We start from the raw sequence: 13,849 nt of genomic DNA, 5'->3' as shown, positions 1-13,849 counted from the left end.
GGGAGAGAAGACAAACTGGAAACAGAAATAAAAGAGAGACAGATGGACAGATCACCTTTGGAAGACTGAGACAGTGAAAAACAGTCGGTGTGATTCAAACTACGGTCGAAGAGACAGTGACTCCAAACTCAGCAGCCAAATACTTTATCAGCATTAACTGCAGTAATTTACAACCTTTCAACAAAGTCTAGAACAACCGAACAAAGACTGACTTGGGGTTTTTCACTTTGCAATTCCAAACAGACGGACAGCAAAACTTTTCAAGCTGTCAAAAAAAGCTGAACACACATTCGACATAAATATTGATGTAAAACAAAGACAGATTCAGATCCTCTCCATCTATTTCGAATTCGTTCAAAGCCACCGGCAGCTGCCAGCTCCTTCAGGATTTATCCGACATGCACTAGTTTGTCTCAGTGAGGGTTTTTCAACACTCAGCTACACAGGCCACCACCCAAAGACAGAAGAAACTGGTAAAAAAAATGAAGTGGTATTGTGTGAAACCTAATCAGACCATGTTGCTTTCTGAACCTGTCTCCTTAACAATTCGACACCAAGACTTTTAGTAACAGTGAGACGAGCGGAAACCTAAGCTTGGGTTTTTCTGAATTTGTTTAATGCCTCATGGGATGTTCCTAACGGGGGAAGACCCACTGATCTCCTAAAGAAAGATGTACAGAAGATGAAGAGGGATAAAGCAGATCTGCTGAGGTCTTACATCGCCAAGTCTGTGGTTGCTGTAGTGAATACAGATGGGAGCAGGATGCATGGAGAGTTGTTGGAGGAAACCAATGACCCTGGATTGGGCTTAAAAAAACTGTTGAACTGAAGCATTTTGTTCCAAATGAGATATCCAGCATTTGGAAAATCTATTAGAAAATGGTTCAGACCAAAACGCTTGAAACAAAATTGTGTTGGTATTTTTGAGATTGTAAATCAGCAATTGTTCGACTTAACTTCTTAGTCAACAAAATGGCACATTCACAGACAAAATAATTTGCATATTGAAGCACTTTTATTGATAGGCTGTGTCTGACTTCAAAGATAAGAGATTGCAGCATCTCTAGCAACTGGGACTATTCCAAAGAGATCCCTGCGAGGATCCGTTGCCCAGTTTTCTGACAGGTTGCACATGTTTGATCCAGGTTCGGGCTTCTTATGAGCCTTTCTGCACTGTGGCGAGCTGCAGATGCACTCGCTGCCATGACCACTGAACTCAGCTGAACTCTCCGTGTGCATATTTCTGCTCAACTGGCTACCTGTCAACACTTTCCCAGAGATATGTGATAATCAGAGAATTTTAAAAGGCCCTCAGATATCAATATATGGTGACAGAGAATGGAGGGATGAGCTGAATCACACCCTTGAGAATAAAACCCTTTTACGAGCACTGTACAAAACATTAAAAGACAGGTCAAAAATATATTCACAGTTTTGATGTATCACAGAAAACTGAAACGCTGATTCTGGGAATAAAATTATTTTATAAATCACATCTTTGGCTTGGATTTGGTCTGAAAGATGGTTTCACAGAGGGACTATTTAATAAATGATACATCAGGGCTCTTGTTTTTTACTGTCATGCTCACTTTTAATCTTAACTCCACCTTTGCCAGTTCTTTATTTCATCTTTTCTCACACAGTAGCCAAGTCTTTATTTTCTACCAATTTTCTTTTTAAGCTTTCATTTCTGTTTCTCTCTGCTTTTTGTCTAAGGCCAGTTACATCAGGCCAGTCTGCATGTTACGTCGTGCGTCTGTCTGAGTGTGAGTGTGAGATAATGGTGAATGAGGAGGCCCTCAGGGTCTTCTAGGCGTTCAGAGGTCGGAAAATAGTTCCCGTGTTTCTGGAAAATATTCAGTATCCATTTCAGAGAGGAGGACAGGGGTGAGCGGAGTGTGACGAGAGAAGGAACAGGAGTGCTGTGGCTGCCGTTGAGTAACAAAGGCAAATACTGTCTGTTCAATTAGACATAAGAAGACAGAGCGCAGTTTAACCAATGTAGAGGGCAGCATGTACGCAGCCTGAATTCACAGAAGGTCAGTTATGCCAGAATTTAGGCTTCACTCTAAAACAAACCTGTAAAACAAAATATATGTCAAACTTTGTGTCATCTGATGTTGATGATTTTTCTCAGGCTTGGAGTCACTGTGCAGCATCAGTTTGACAAGCTGCAAGTAATTTAACTTTTATGTTGCGCAGAACTGACACGATGTGTTGATTCATCAATAAAGTTGAATGAATCAAACATTTTGACAATCAATTAGCCATGAGTAATTAAGTAATATAAGTCACTTTTTAAGCAAAAATATGATTTGGTTCCAGCCTCTCAAGTAAGCAGATGTGCAGCTGTTCTTGGTTTTAAGTCATTTTTGATTGTTGCTCAAACAAATCAAGTAATTTGTTGTTGATGTCACCTTGAAAACCAGGAAACTGTGCACCTCTAGGACCCAGTACCCTCAAAAATCTTTTCAAGAAAGCAATGGGTAGAGTAATAAAAAAGAAGGTGGGGAGAATTAAAGAGTATAAAGAGTCCTACCAAAGGGCTACCAATTGATGTTAAATGATGGAGATAGTTTTGATTAGTGAAATACTAATATTCCTAGATCAAGGCTAATTTTATAAAACAGTAAGGAGATGTTGAAATATCACTTCAAAGCCCTCAGTTTCTTCTCCTCCAAACAGAAGTATTGTTGATGACAACACTGACAAAGAGCAGCTCGGTCAAAGACTTGTGTGAGAAAAATGCTCCAAAGCATATTTGAGGTTGATGGACAAAGCTATAAAATCAGAGAATGGAGAATTTTCCTGTCAGAGTGATTCAGTGTGAAGAGGCCCAGAGGAGCAGAACCTGAGACTAATGCATTTCTTCCTCCTAAACCCAAAACATACACTCAGACACAGACACAGACACAGACACACACACACAAAGCACACACATTCATGTTGAGTCTATTGTGTCGATCACCATGACAGTGTCTGACTAACTTTCCAAATACGCCCTGAGCATTAGTGCCAGGTAAGCACCCAGTAAATTATGTGTGTGCGTGTGTGCGTGTGTGTGTGTGTTACAACAAAACTTACATTTGAAGTGTATCATCTATGTTGGTGTCATAAATAGACAGTGCCTTGTTTTAACGGGACTATAGTCAAACATGTTGGGAACCGCACTGATCTAACTGATCTTCAACATGTACTAAAGAAGTTTCAAGCTGTAATTTGGAGTTAAGATCCATCAGCATTTTACTCTGCTCACTCCGTACCAACTACAACATGGTGAAAGAGCTTAAAAAACGAGAGCCTACATTATCCTTGCTGTCGTTTGAACCTACGTTAAGTTACAGGTTTCAGCTTTAAGTGCGAAATAGAAATAAATTCTCCTTTACTCATGTGAATGTCACCAGAGTAAAAGGATTGTTCTCTCCACCACTGATCTTGTTTTATGACAAAAAGCAATCTGTGCGGCGTTAAAGAAATACTTTACAGTCCTGAGTAAACACCTCACAGATTCATGAGGTGCTACATACAGTAATGGTAGTGACCCACATCCCACTGCAGACTCAGAAAATGTAAATCTGCTGTCGAGTGTCTGTGGACGTTCCTGTCTGGCCTCAGTCTTATCAGGGCTTTTTGAGCTGGAGGGTGAAGCGGCCTGTCTGCTCCATCCTTCTGTCTCACCCATCCCTGCCGCAGACCCTCCTGATACTGCGGAGGAGGAAGAGGAGGAGGAGGAGGCAAAGGGGCTGAATAGAGGGAAGACGCAGACACACTGAGGGGGAGGAAATGATTAAGGGTGAGATGGCGGGAAGTGGCAGTTGCACAGACAGGAAACAGAGTCTTTTCTTATCATCTTATCATGACTGGGTCAAGCCTTGGGGACCAGATCAAAGAGATGCACCTTGCTTTCATTTGCTGCAGAGAGTCCTCGTTTGCATCGGCTCTTTCGCTGAAATTGCGGCCATTTGCTTTATCCTTATGACTCTTTCCTGAGAGTTTAGCTCGAATTTATCAAAAGCTGCCGGTGAGAATTCACTGGCTTGTTTAAAATTTCCCCTGTGATCCAGCCAGGAGAATAAAAAACGCTTCGGTGAGCAAATATGTTTTCTAGAAATGAAAAAGCACCTGAAAATCACCCCACCATGCACAAAATTTTCCAGCATCCAGGTGATGGATGGTGTTCATTTCCCACCTTAATTTGCTGCGCTCTACATCTCATTACTGGTTATTCAGAAATTCAGAAGAAGGCTCAGACGTTAACATCAAGTGTATATATGTGTGTGTGTGTCTGTGCTTCAGAAAGGCCAAGAATATCCAGGATCTCTACAGTTCATTTCCACAGGCCAAATATGAGCAACTTACACAAGCCTCATTTAATCTAATAGAAAATGTTTTGAAAGACAATACTGCATATTTTTGCTGTAATGCGTCAAAGCTGATGACGATGACATTCCCCTGCCCAAAACGCTGCTGGGGATGTCTGTGGCTCTGGAGGAGAGCGTGATGGAAAAGTCATAGAAATGGGAGAAATGGGAAAAATAACGCTGACCCACTGGAATGAAGCCTCACAGACCCAGCCCACAATATTTATTTCATTTATTGTGGTCTGGCAAAGCTCAGTAAAGAAAGGCATCATTTCATGTGGAGTTGTACGAAGTGTGATTGACAAGTGATTTCCGTCTATGAAACATCAACTTGGACAACACTGGAGAAAGGTTGGCTTTGATTCAGATTTTCAAACTGGAAAAACTACCTAAACTATCCAGCAAGAAGTGCTTCTGAATAATACGAGGTCAGAAACTTTCAACTGCATTACGCTTCATTTCAAATCTACAATTACTATTTGAATTACAGCACTTGTTTACATGGTTTGGGAGTCATCAAGACAAGATTCAAATTCACAATGAAACCGAAACAGCTCCGCAAAGTCTCCTTCCATAATATTGAGCTAAAACATCTTTGGTGGATGTTTGCAGGACTAAGATCCAGCAGAGTTTACAGGCTGTAGGTTGACTTTACACATTTATAGACATCCTGCACACATACAGTATGTCTATAAATGCAAGCACGCACATTCCCATGCACACACTCCAGTTTGCAGTCTATAACATGACCTCTCTGACTTATATATGATGACAACCATGTAAAGACATGCAGCTGCTACATAAACTCTGTGTGTGAGGGAATTGTGTGTGAATAATGAGCGTGAATGCGTGTGTTTTCCCAGTGAGCTGGGCACATTAGGAGTCACTGGAACTTTTCACTGAGGAAGCAGAGGAAAATAACCCACCTGCTAGTCCAACTTATACAGATTTCAGTCCCAGAAGCACACTGGCTGGCAGAGCAGAAAGCTCCCTTTATTAAGTGGCTCCTTTTAACGCTGTTAAACTACTCCAATATCTGTTTTGACCCAGATTCAGGCAAGGCAGCACACCACTAACCAACAGTCAGGTAAAAACATTATAGCCACATTCTTTCTCCCAATTCCTCAATCCAGGGCTTTTTCCCCCTCTTTCTTCTACTTTTTTTTTTTTCCTGTCATTCTTCCATCTTTCTCCCACTCTCTTTCTTTCATCATCTCTTCACACGCTGCCCATCTGTCTGTGTCTTATGCAACTGTGAAGGCAGACTGACACAGTGCGGCCGCCAAGTCCAGTTTAGTGCTCAGTGTTTCTCTGCCAAAGCCGGGCCTGCCTGCAGAGAGCAAGAGGGGGTTTTATCTGGCAACACATGGCAACCCCAGAGGCAAATCTTCAGGATGGAGACAAGCGATGATACAAAAAAAACAAGTGGTGGCAGGATTGCAATTTTTTTACTGGCTATTACAGATACAGTCATTTCTCTCCCTGTATTTTTATGGCTGACACTCGTATCCAAAGCAAGCTCTAATAAAAGCAACAATGGAAAAAAACGTAATTCCTGGATCAACAAGATTACTAGCAACCAACAGAATAAAATAAAAGGTTTTGAGCCATATTGCCTTGAAGATATTTGTCCATGTTGAAAGGCAAATGCATGGAAAATAAATAAAATGAGAGCTGAAAAGAACAGGAAAATGGATTGCTTTTTACAGTAAGCAGAGGAGAGATGATTGAACTACTTCTGTCTCAGGTACATTACCACAGTTATTCCTCATGGGCCTACAAAATTTTTTTTAAAAATGACTGAAAGTCATCAACCAGCTCCTTTGTAGGAGGGTCGGGAAAACGCTGGAAAACTACAGGGTGAGTGATGTCATCAGTTACCAGGTTATCATGTCTGACGCGAGGTTGAGGAGAGACAGATCCTGAAATGAGGCGCTGCGAATCATCACGGCAAAGAGCTGCACTCTTAGTTAACTCATAGTGTACGACATTTACCCCCATCTACATTATTTCATACACAGACACAGAATGATGGTTTTTAATCAACCCATCTTGGTATCAGACCTCAGTATGTTTGATTGCCGAAATTTCCTTAGAATTGAATTGATATCTGATTTAAATCTTTTCTTAAATCTATTATTATATTGTTTATTATTTTATAGTTTTATGTACTACTGCTTTATTCTTGTAGCAATTGTTATGACACAATGAAACAGTGATGTAAATTAAATGGGGAAAACCAGCCCATGTTTGTAAGTTTACCGTTGTTTTGGTATTGTTACGGAGAAAGGGAACAGTATCACATTGGCACTGGTGTCAAAACATTTCAAACGACATCCTATAGGCCTCAGTATGCCTCAAATAAAGAACTTATCAGATTCAGCATTTGAAAAACCCTTCCCTATGGTGGAACTGAATTGGTGCCGCGTCCATGTGGATAACAGACAAACCGTCAATCATGTCCACCTCACACAGCGACTGGCCAGATGTGCAGAGGTGTGAAAGGAGGCTGGAACTGAACGTCTCTTTCACGCTACCCTTTTTTCATTCTCTACATAACTACTTCTGTCAATTTTCATCAGTGTAAAACACTGCAAAACCATGACTGTCTTCAAGGAAAGACTCTCCAAAGCTTCTTTTTTTTTTAAACAATTAAGTTCATCTCATTCATGTCAGCCGTCATAGTGAGGGAGGAGATGTGATCTCATAATGGCGGACGTTTTCAGGCAGTCTCTAAAGGAAGTGTTGCACTCAGATTCACACAAGACACAAATAGTTGTGTAACAAATCAAAACGACAGAACTCGAAGGAGAAATTTACTCCTTGTATCCTGCTTCACCTCCGCAGCTGACCAATCACAGCGTGAAGTTGGTTTTAATGTCAGGTCATCAGTCACTCGGTCGCAGACATCTCTTTATTCACTGTCGAAAGTGTGTGACGCCGGGAGGGGACGTCTGAGGGCTACGTGATCATCCGAATAGCAGTTTGGACGGAGCACAGTGAGACTATTAAGAACAGCTAAAGACACTTGTCTTTAAATGTGGTCAGATGACACATCACACAGGCTGTTTTTTTTAAGCATGTGATAGCATAAGAGAGAGCTAGGGAGGGGCGAAGAGAATTGATCATATAAAATATATAATGTGCATATATATTAGATTAACACTAACTACAATTTTTGCCTAAACTAAGCGAAAAAAACCTGAATAAGGAATCATTTTGGAAGCTGCATACACTGATGCTTTAAACCTACTGTATGATGTATTAGGTGAAAAGAGAGACAGCAGAGAGACAGAGAGAGACAGAGATGAAGAGTGCTGGAGGAGAGCCCTGTCTCTACATGCACGGCTGGTGGAAAAATGTCTCTCTTAATGGATTCCAGCTTTCTACAGCACTTAGAACAGCCAAGACCAGCCAAGGGAATAAAATATGGCATCATTATTATTATACTGCAATTCTCAATTATCCTCTCTCTCTCTTACTTTCACTGTCTCTCTTTCACTGTCTAACACACACACACAAACATTATTTTTCCTTGAAACCTAAGATGGATACGTGGGAGCAGAAATACACGAGGGCACGTGTCGGGGCAAAAGTACAAAAATCAGTAATTACATGCACTCACACACATCGCAAAATTCCCAGTTCAGCACAGTCACACACTGAGACAGTTGCTGTACAGTTCAGTCAGTCCACGATGACAGGCGGATATGCGCCTCGTAGATTAGTGTTAGCAGACCCATCCTTTATATGGCTAATGGAAAGAGACGACAAACAGTCCTTATTTTCTCTTTCCAGTCAGATTCAGACGGATGATAAAAAAAAAACAGAGATCAGGCGATAAATCACAGATGGCCTGTTTTTTTTTTTTTGTTTTTTTTTTCTTCTTAACATTGATTTCCTTGATTATGCAAAGACATGGTAAACGCCAGACTGAATCTATCAGGTGTGGTGTGGTTTCTGGAGTACTGGTTGGTGTGCTACGTCTCGCTCGGTATCTGCTAGGCTCATCTATCTTTCCTTCTCTGTGTGTAGGCTGCACGTAGCTCTCCCATTACTCATACATCACTCAAGCCGGCCTACGGACTCTCACCATGCAGATGCAATACTGGAAAGAAATACAGGAGTGTTTGTTGGCTATGTGGATATCAGAGATAGAATATCAGAAATTCAATCTTTTATTTTAATCAGACTTTTAAACAATGACAGCCGACTTAAAAGCCTGAATAGCAGTACACTCTGTCATCTTTGGATGATTCAGACAACTACATCACTTGATAAATCACCCAAATCAATGTGAGTGTTTGTGAATAACGATAAGGCACTAAAGTTCCCCAAGAAAGCCTTTCCTTGGTATTGTTGTGATCTTGAACAGCTGGGAAACCGCCAGCGGTCTCCTTATCAGCACTTAACTAAGGAGGCAAGCTGAAAATCTGTCCTGAGGGCCAAGCTTTCAGCGCTAAGCCGGAGAATACAGTCCAAGGCTATTAGCTTTGCACAGGGATGAAGTGGAGGGTAAACCTGCCAAAAATTGGCTGGGCTGATGTGATGCATTCATTAAACGTTAGTACACATCAAAGTGATTTAGAGCACTTTATCAGGAACACCTGTACACCTGCTTATTCATGCAATTATCCAATCAGCCAATCATGTAGCAGCAGTAAATTCCTGCAGATGTAGGCGGTGAGCAGAGAAGCATCTCAGAATGGACAACACATTGAACCTTGCGGTGGATGGGCTACAACAGCATGTCAGGTTTCACCCGTCAGCCAACAGCAGAAATCTGAGGCTGCAGTGGGCACAGGCTCAGCAGAGCTGAACAGTTGCAGGCTGCAGAAACTGACCCGGTCTGATGAATCTGGATTTCTGCTGAGTCTGCACATGGTACAGTCAGAATTTGGTGTCAATAACATGAATTCATGGACCCAACCTGCCTTTTGTCAAAAGTCTAGGTTGGTGGCGGCGGTGTCATGGGGTGGGAAATGTTTTCTTCACCAAACAAAACTTGTGAGTTAAGTCCATGCCACAAAGAATTAGGCTATCTTGAATGCAAAGGGAAGTGTAACCCTGTATTAGTATGGTGTTCCTAATAAAGTGCTCAGTGCGTGTAGGTTTTAGGGTGAAAAGCCATAAATTTGTCATTTTCTGAAAATATTATTATTAAAACTGATGCTTTTTCACCTTAGCATGATCACTGGCTGGATGTAGTCGTTGCTGCTCCTCAACCATCTTTTTTGTTTAACACCACATCACTGACTTTAAGCAGATGATGCTGCAACAGTCGGCAACAAGCTGAGCTATTTGGACAGCTATTAGCTCTGCTTTCATGTGGGCCTGCAGTCAAGTCAGTGAAGTTTGAGTCTGTTTCCTGTCAGTCCCAGTCATAACACTTATTTTGCATATTTGTCACCATGCCATGATTTTAGCCATTTCTCCTTTCGTCTGACTTCAAAATAACAGAAATAAGAGGCTGCAGTATTTCTTAACATGTCTGCTGACCCCAACAGCACCTGAATTTTGTCCTGTGTGTTCTTAAAAAAACGTTCAAGCTCCTAACTGAAGGCAGATCTGAGGCATGAGCTGAGGTGTGTGTGTTTATACAGGACCAGCCCGTATACCACCAACACAGCTTTTACAGCTGGGCTGTTTGGACTTGACGGATGAACAGGGCCATATGTCCTGGGTGCATGTGTGTTTCGGTGTGTGTGCACGTGGATGGGTGTCAGGCGGTTCAAATCAACAAACCATAAACAAGGTAACATTTTGAACCCATGTAACCCCACATAACCCCTAAATCCCTGCCTCTACAACAAATACAGCCACACAACCTGTGATGCTTCTTTTTAGGATCCAAAACTGTCTGGAGTAATGAAAATAGGCAAAGGGGGTATTGGAAAAAACCTTATCAGTAACACTGAAGTAATTCATATTCACCAACAAAGCTTCATTTAAGATGCACTGCCCACACGTCACATACACCAACAAAAAAAAACCCTGACTTGATTTATGTGTGTCCTGCTATCTGTTCCACTATTCCATTCCTGTGGGTTTTCCATGTGCTCACATCTGTGTGTGTGTGCGTGTGTGTGTGTGTGTGTGTTCACTCTTAATGGTGTTTTTATCACTGGAAACTCCTGAACAATTAGCTGGCAAGTGGCTTCCCCTCACTATCTGCTGGAGTGTAATATAGAGGAAGCAGGAGCAGCGGCAGCAAGGCCATGCTGGGTCTCATTAACATCAACCTTACTGAGCCACAATCACTCCCTGGCACACACACATACCGATACTGTGCAGTCACAAAGGTTTCTGCAAAAGCAATGGGGCAATATTCAAAGAAAATGAGAGCGTAAGCAAAATCTAAGAATGTTTTGGCACATTCAGGGACGCAGACTGACGCACATGCTTAACTGAGATCAGCTTTCAAGCCACTTTCACTTGATCATTAGATCTGACTCACCGCTGCCCTCTGGAAGGCTCCTTTCGTGTAGGTGCCTCCTCCTCTGTAGTTGATGGCCGGGATCTCCTGGTTGAAGAGGGAACACTTGTGCTGGTGGGACTTTGGCGCTGAGATGTGGTCCACCCTCGTCACTACATGGGTCTTGGATGAGAAGGTGACCAAAGCCACCCGCGTGTCCTCCGGCGCAACAGGAAAGTCGGACAGCATCTTGCGTACGAATCTCAGCTCACTCAGGAAGTTATTGGCCCCCACGCTGGACGACTCGTCCACCAGGAAGACCAGGTCCAAGCAGGAGCTTTTCTCACGCAGCTCACGGACGTTACGCTTGAAAGCCTGTCCGAGGCGCTCCACTTTGCTCTCTGCGCTTTCTGACAGGTTTCCGGCCGATGAGGAGGTGGTTAGGGGCGACATTTGCCTGGACCGGCGGGACTTCAGCTGGGGTTGGGACTGTTGGGCAGCTGGCCAGGCTGTGGTCCATACATCCAGGATGCACAGGACCAGAAGACAAGAAGTCCATAATGGTGTTAAAGAGTACCTTTGAGAAAACATAGTGACAGTCAGCACAACACCTGCACTGAAGAAAGACTTTGTTTAAAAAAAAAAAAAAAAAAAAAAAAAAAAAAGCACAACGTGGATCCTCTTCTTAAGAGTAATTCAGTGAAAATATATGTCTTATGCCTGCATCAGCGTCCAGGAACATAGCAGACAGCAACAGTCCAGTGCAAAGTTCCTCAAAAGCATTGCTGGATGAAGAGGAGGCTTCTTCTCCTGTCATTCAAAATGTGCCTCTGTTCATCTGCTTCTTTCCTCTCCAGTGGAAGAAAACTACAGTCCCGTCTGGAAAAATGTTTAGGCTCACAAGGTCTTTTCTACAAAAATAAATCTGTACAGTATATCTGCCTTTTTCCTTGCTTTTTGTACAGTCTGTATTGGTACATTTATTTTTTTAAAGCTTGTTAAGTGTCTGTAAAAATCAATATGTCCTCTCTCTCTCACTCTCCTGCCTGTCTGCTCTGTCAGTCAATCTTTTAGTTTGTGCATCAGATCAAAATCCCCCCCCAAGCCTCTTCAGTCCTCTTCAGTCCCTGTGTGCTGCCCCTCAGGCTCCTGTTTGCCTATGTGACGCTCCTGCCTGCACCGTCAGCCAAGCTCCGAATGCTTGTTCCCCTCTTCTCCCCAAATCATTTCAAAAAACACACAGAGGAGGAGGAGGGAGGAAAAAAAGTTGAGAGACAGAGAGAGGCTGAGGGGAAAAAAGGGGGCAGTCCAGCCGTGGCCGTGAAGTCATTTCTTTCCCCCTTCATCTCTCCTCCTCCTTCTCTCTCTCACCTCCCCCTCTCTCCCTATCTCTTTCTGTGTCTCTCACCCTCCCCCTTGCACCCTCCTCTTCTTGTCTCTCTCTCCTCTCTCTCTCTCCCTGTATCTGTCTATCTCTCTCGCCCTGACAGCGGAGTGAGGTTCGATGTCAGTGCAGCGCCTCGCCTGTCAACTTGTCAACATTCCCAAAGAAAACATCAGCAACAGGCGCTGTGATCAACTCCATATGTCCACACATGCACACTCACCGTGCACGCGAAGATAACATCAGAATGAGATCAAACAAAGTGAGAATGAAGGGTGGGATAAAGGGAGGAGAGGACAAAAAGATTATACGGATTAAAAACTCAGACAAGAATTAAGAAACAATATCATATAGAAGCAAAGTTTGGCATAGCTTAGAGGTGAGACTGAAATCTCAATTTATACTCAAGAGCTGGGAAGCAGTTGAGTCTGCTCTGGATACATGCTTTGTCAAATCATCACTCTTTTAGTAGCCATCATCTCCTCACCCTCCGTCCCTGTCTTCCCTGTTCAAGAAATAAAAAAAGAGGAGGGAACAACTGCCCTTCTCGCTCTCTTGATTTGTCTATTTCTTCCTGCACCACAGGGATTCGCACACACTCTTTCACTGCACTGTTTTTCTACATCTCTTATAGCCTCTCCCTCGTTCTCTCTCTCTCTCTCTCTCTCTCTGCTGCTGCTGCTGCCGTGTTTTCCTTCAGTGATTTTATCTGTAACCAAAACAAAGGCAGCCGGTGTTACAGAGGCACACTGCGCCTATTAAACCAAAGGCCTGAGATTTACAGCAAAGAGCTGGCTTCACAAGGAGCTGCAGAGGCTCACGGAGAAGAAAGAATCAGAGAAAAGACAGAGAATGAGACGGGGCGAGGAAGATGAAGGGATCGAGCAATGTAGAAAAAGATAAGGGGAAAGAGAGAGACAGATACATTACATGGCCAAAAGTATTTGGACATCCAAATCTTACACCCATATGTGATCATCTCGTACTAAAACAATGGGCTTTAATCTGTTGCTTTAACAGCCTCTGTTCTTGTGGGAAGGCTCTCCACAAGACTTTGGAACCTGGGTGCAGGAATTTACTCCCTTTCAGCCACAAGATCTGAATGAGGCTGAGGTCAGGGCTGTGTGCAGGCAAGTCGAGTCCTTCAGCACCAAAGTAGGGAAACCCATGTCTTTATGGACGATGTTTTGTGCTAGGAGGAATAACCACGATGAAACAGGAAGGTTGCCACAAAGTTAGAAGCATACTATTGTCTGTACTGTATCTTCATTGTATGCAGCAGCATTAAACTTTTTGCTTGATTGGAACTAGAGTTGCAACTAAAATATTTTCTTTTGATTAGTATTGATTAGTCTGCAAATTATTTCATACTTTGGGATATTTTCATGGACAGTTTTCACTATATTCTGATATTTCACAGACCAGAGTCCAAGGTGATGTCTACAACCAACCATCCAAAATTCAAACAAATTCAATTTATAGTAACATAGACATAGAGAAGATAGAGAAATGTGGTGAATTCTCACATATGAGAGGCTGAAACCAATGAATATTTGGTTAGACTAAAACAATTCATCCATAATCGAAATGGTTTATCAATTAATTGACATTGTTTCAGCTCCAATTGGTCTGGTCAGGGGTGTCTACAAACTTTTGGCTACATAGTGCTTAGAAAGAGAGACAGATACA

The 13,849-nt window shown here is 42.5% G+C and overlaps 1 protein-coding gene across 2 annotated transcripts in view; it reads right to left on the bottom strand.

The window, feature by feature from the left end:
* Nucleotides 1-12,012, bottom strand: part of svep1 (sushi, von Willebrand factor type A, EGF and pentraxin domain containing 1) — a 90,463-nt gene extending 78,451 nt beyond the window's left edge. Inside the window, exon 1 of one of the 2 annotated variants that reach the window (XM_087171276.1) lies at nt 10,819-12,012. In XM_087171276.1, coding sequence (XP_087027402.1) covers nt 10,819-11,367 — 549 coding nt within the window. In that variant the 5' untranslated portion in view covers nt 11,368-12,012. The remainder of the gene's footprint in view (nt 1-10,818) is intronic. The other variant, XM_023396827.2, reaches the window with a different exon arrangement.
* Nucleotides 12,013-13,849: the final 1,837 nt, after the last annotated feature.

Source organism: Seriola lalandi, unplaced genomic scaffold, assembly GCF_002814215.2.
Source record: "Seriola lalandi dorsalis isolate HSWRI2012SDOR001 ecotype SW California unplaced genomic scaffold, Sedor1 jcf7180002054983, whole genome shotgun sequence".
NCBI lineage: Eukaryota > Metazoa > Chordata > Actinopteri > Carangiformes > Carangidae > Seriola > Seriola lalandi.
This window is presented reverse-complemented; position numbering and strand designations above follow the sequence as displayed.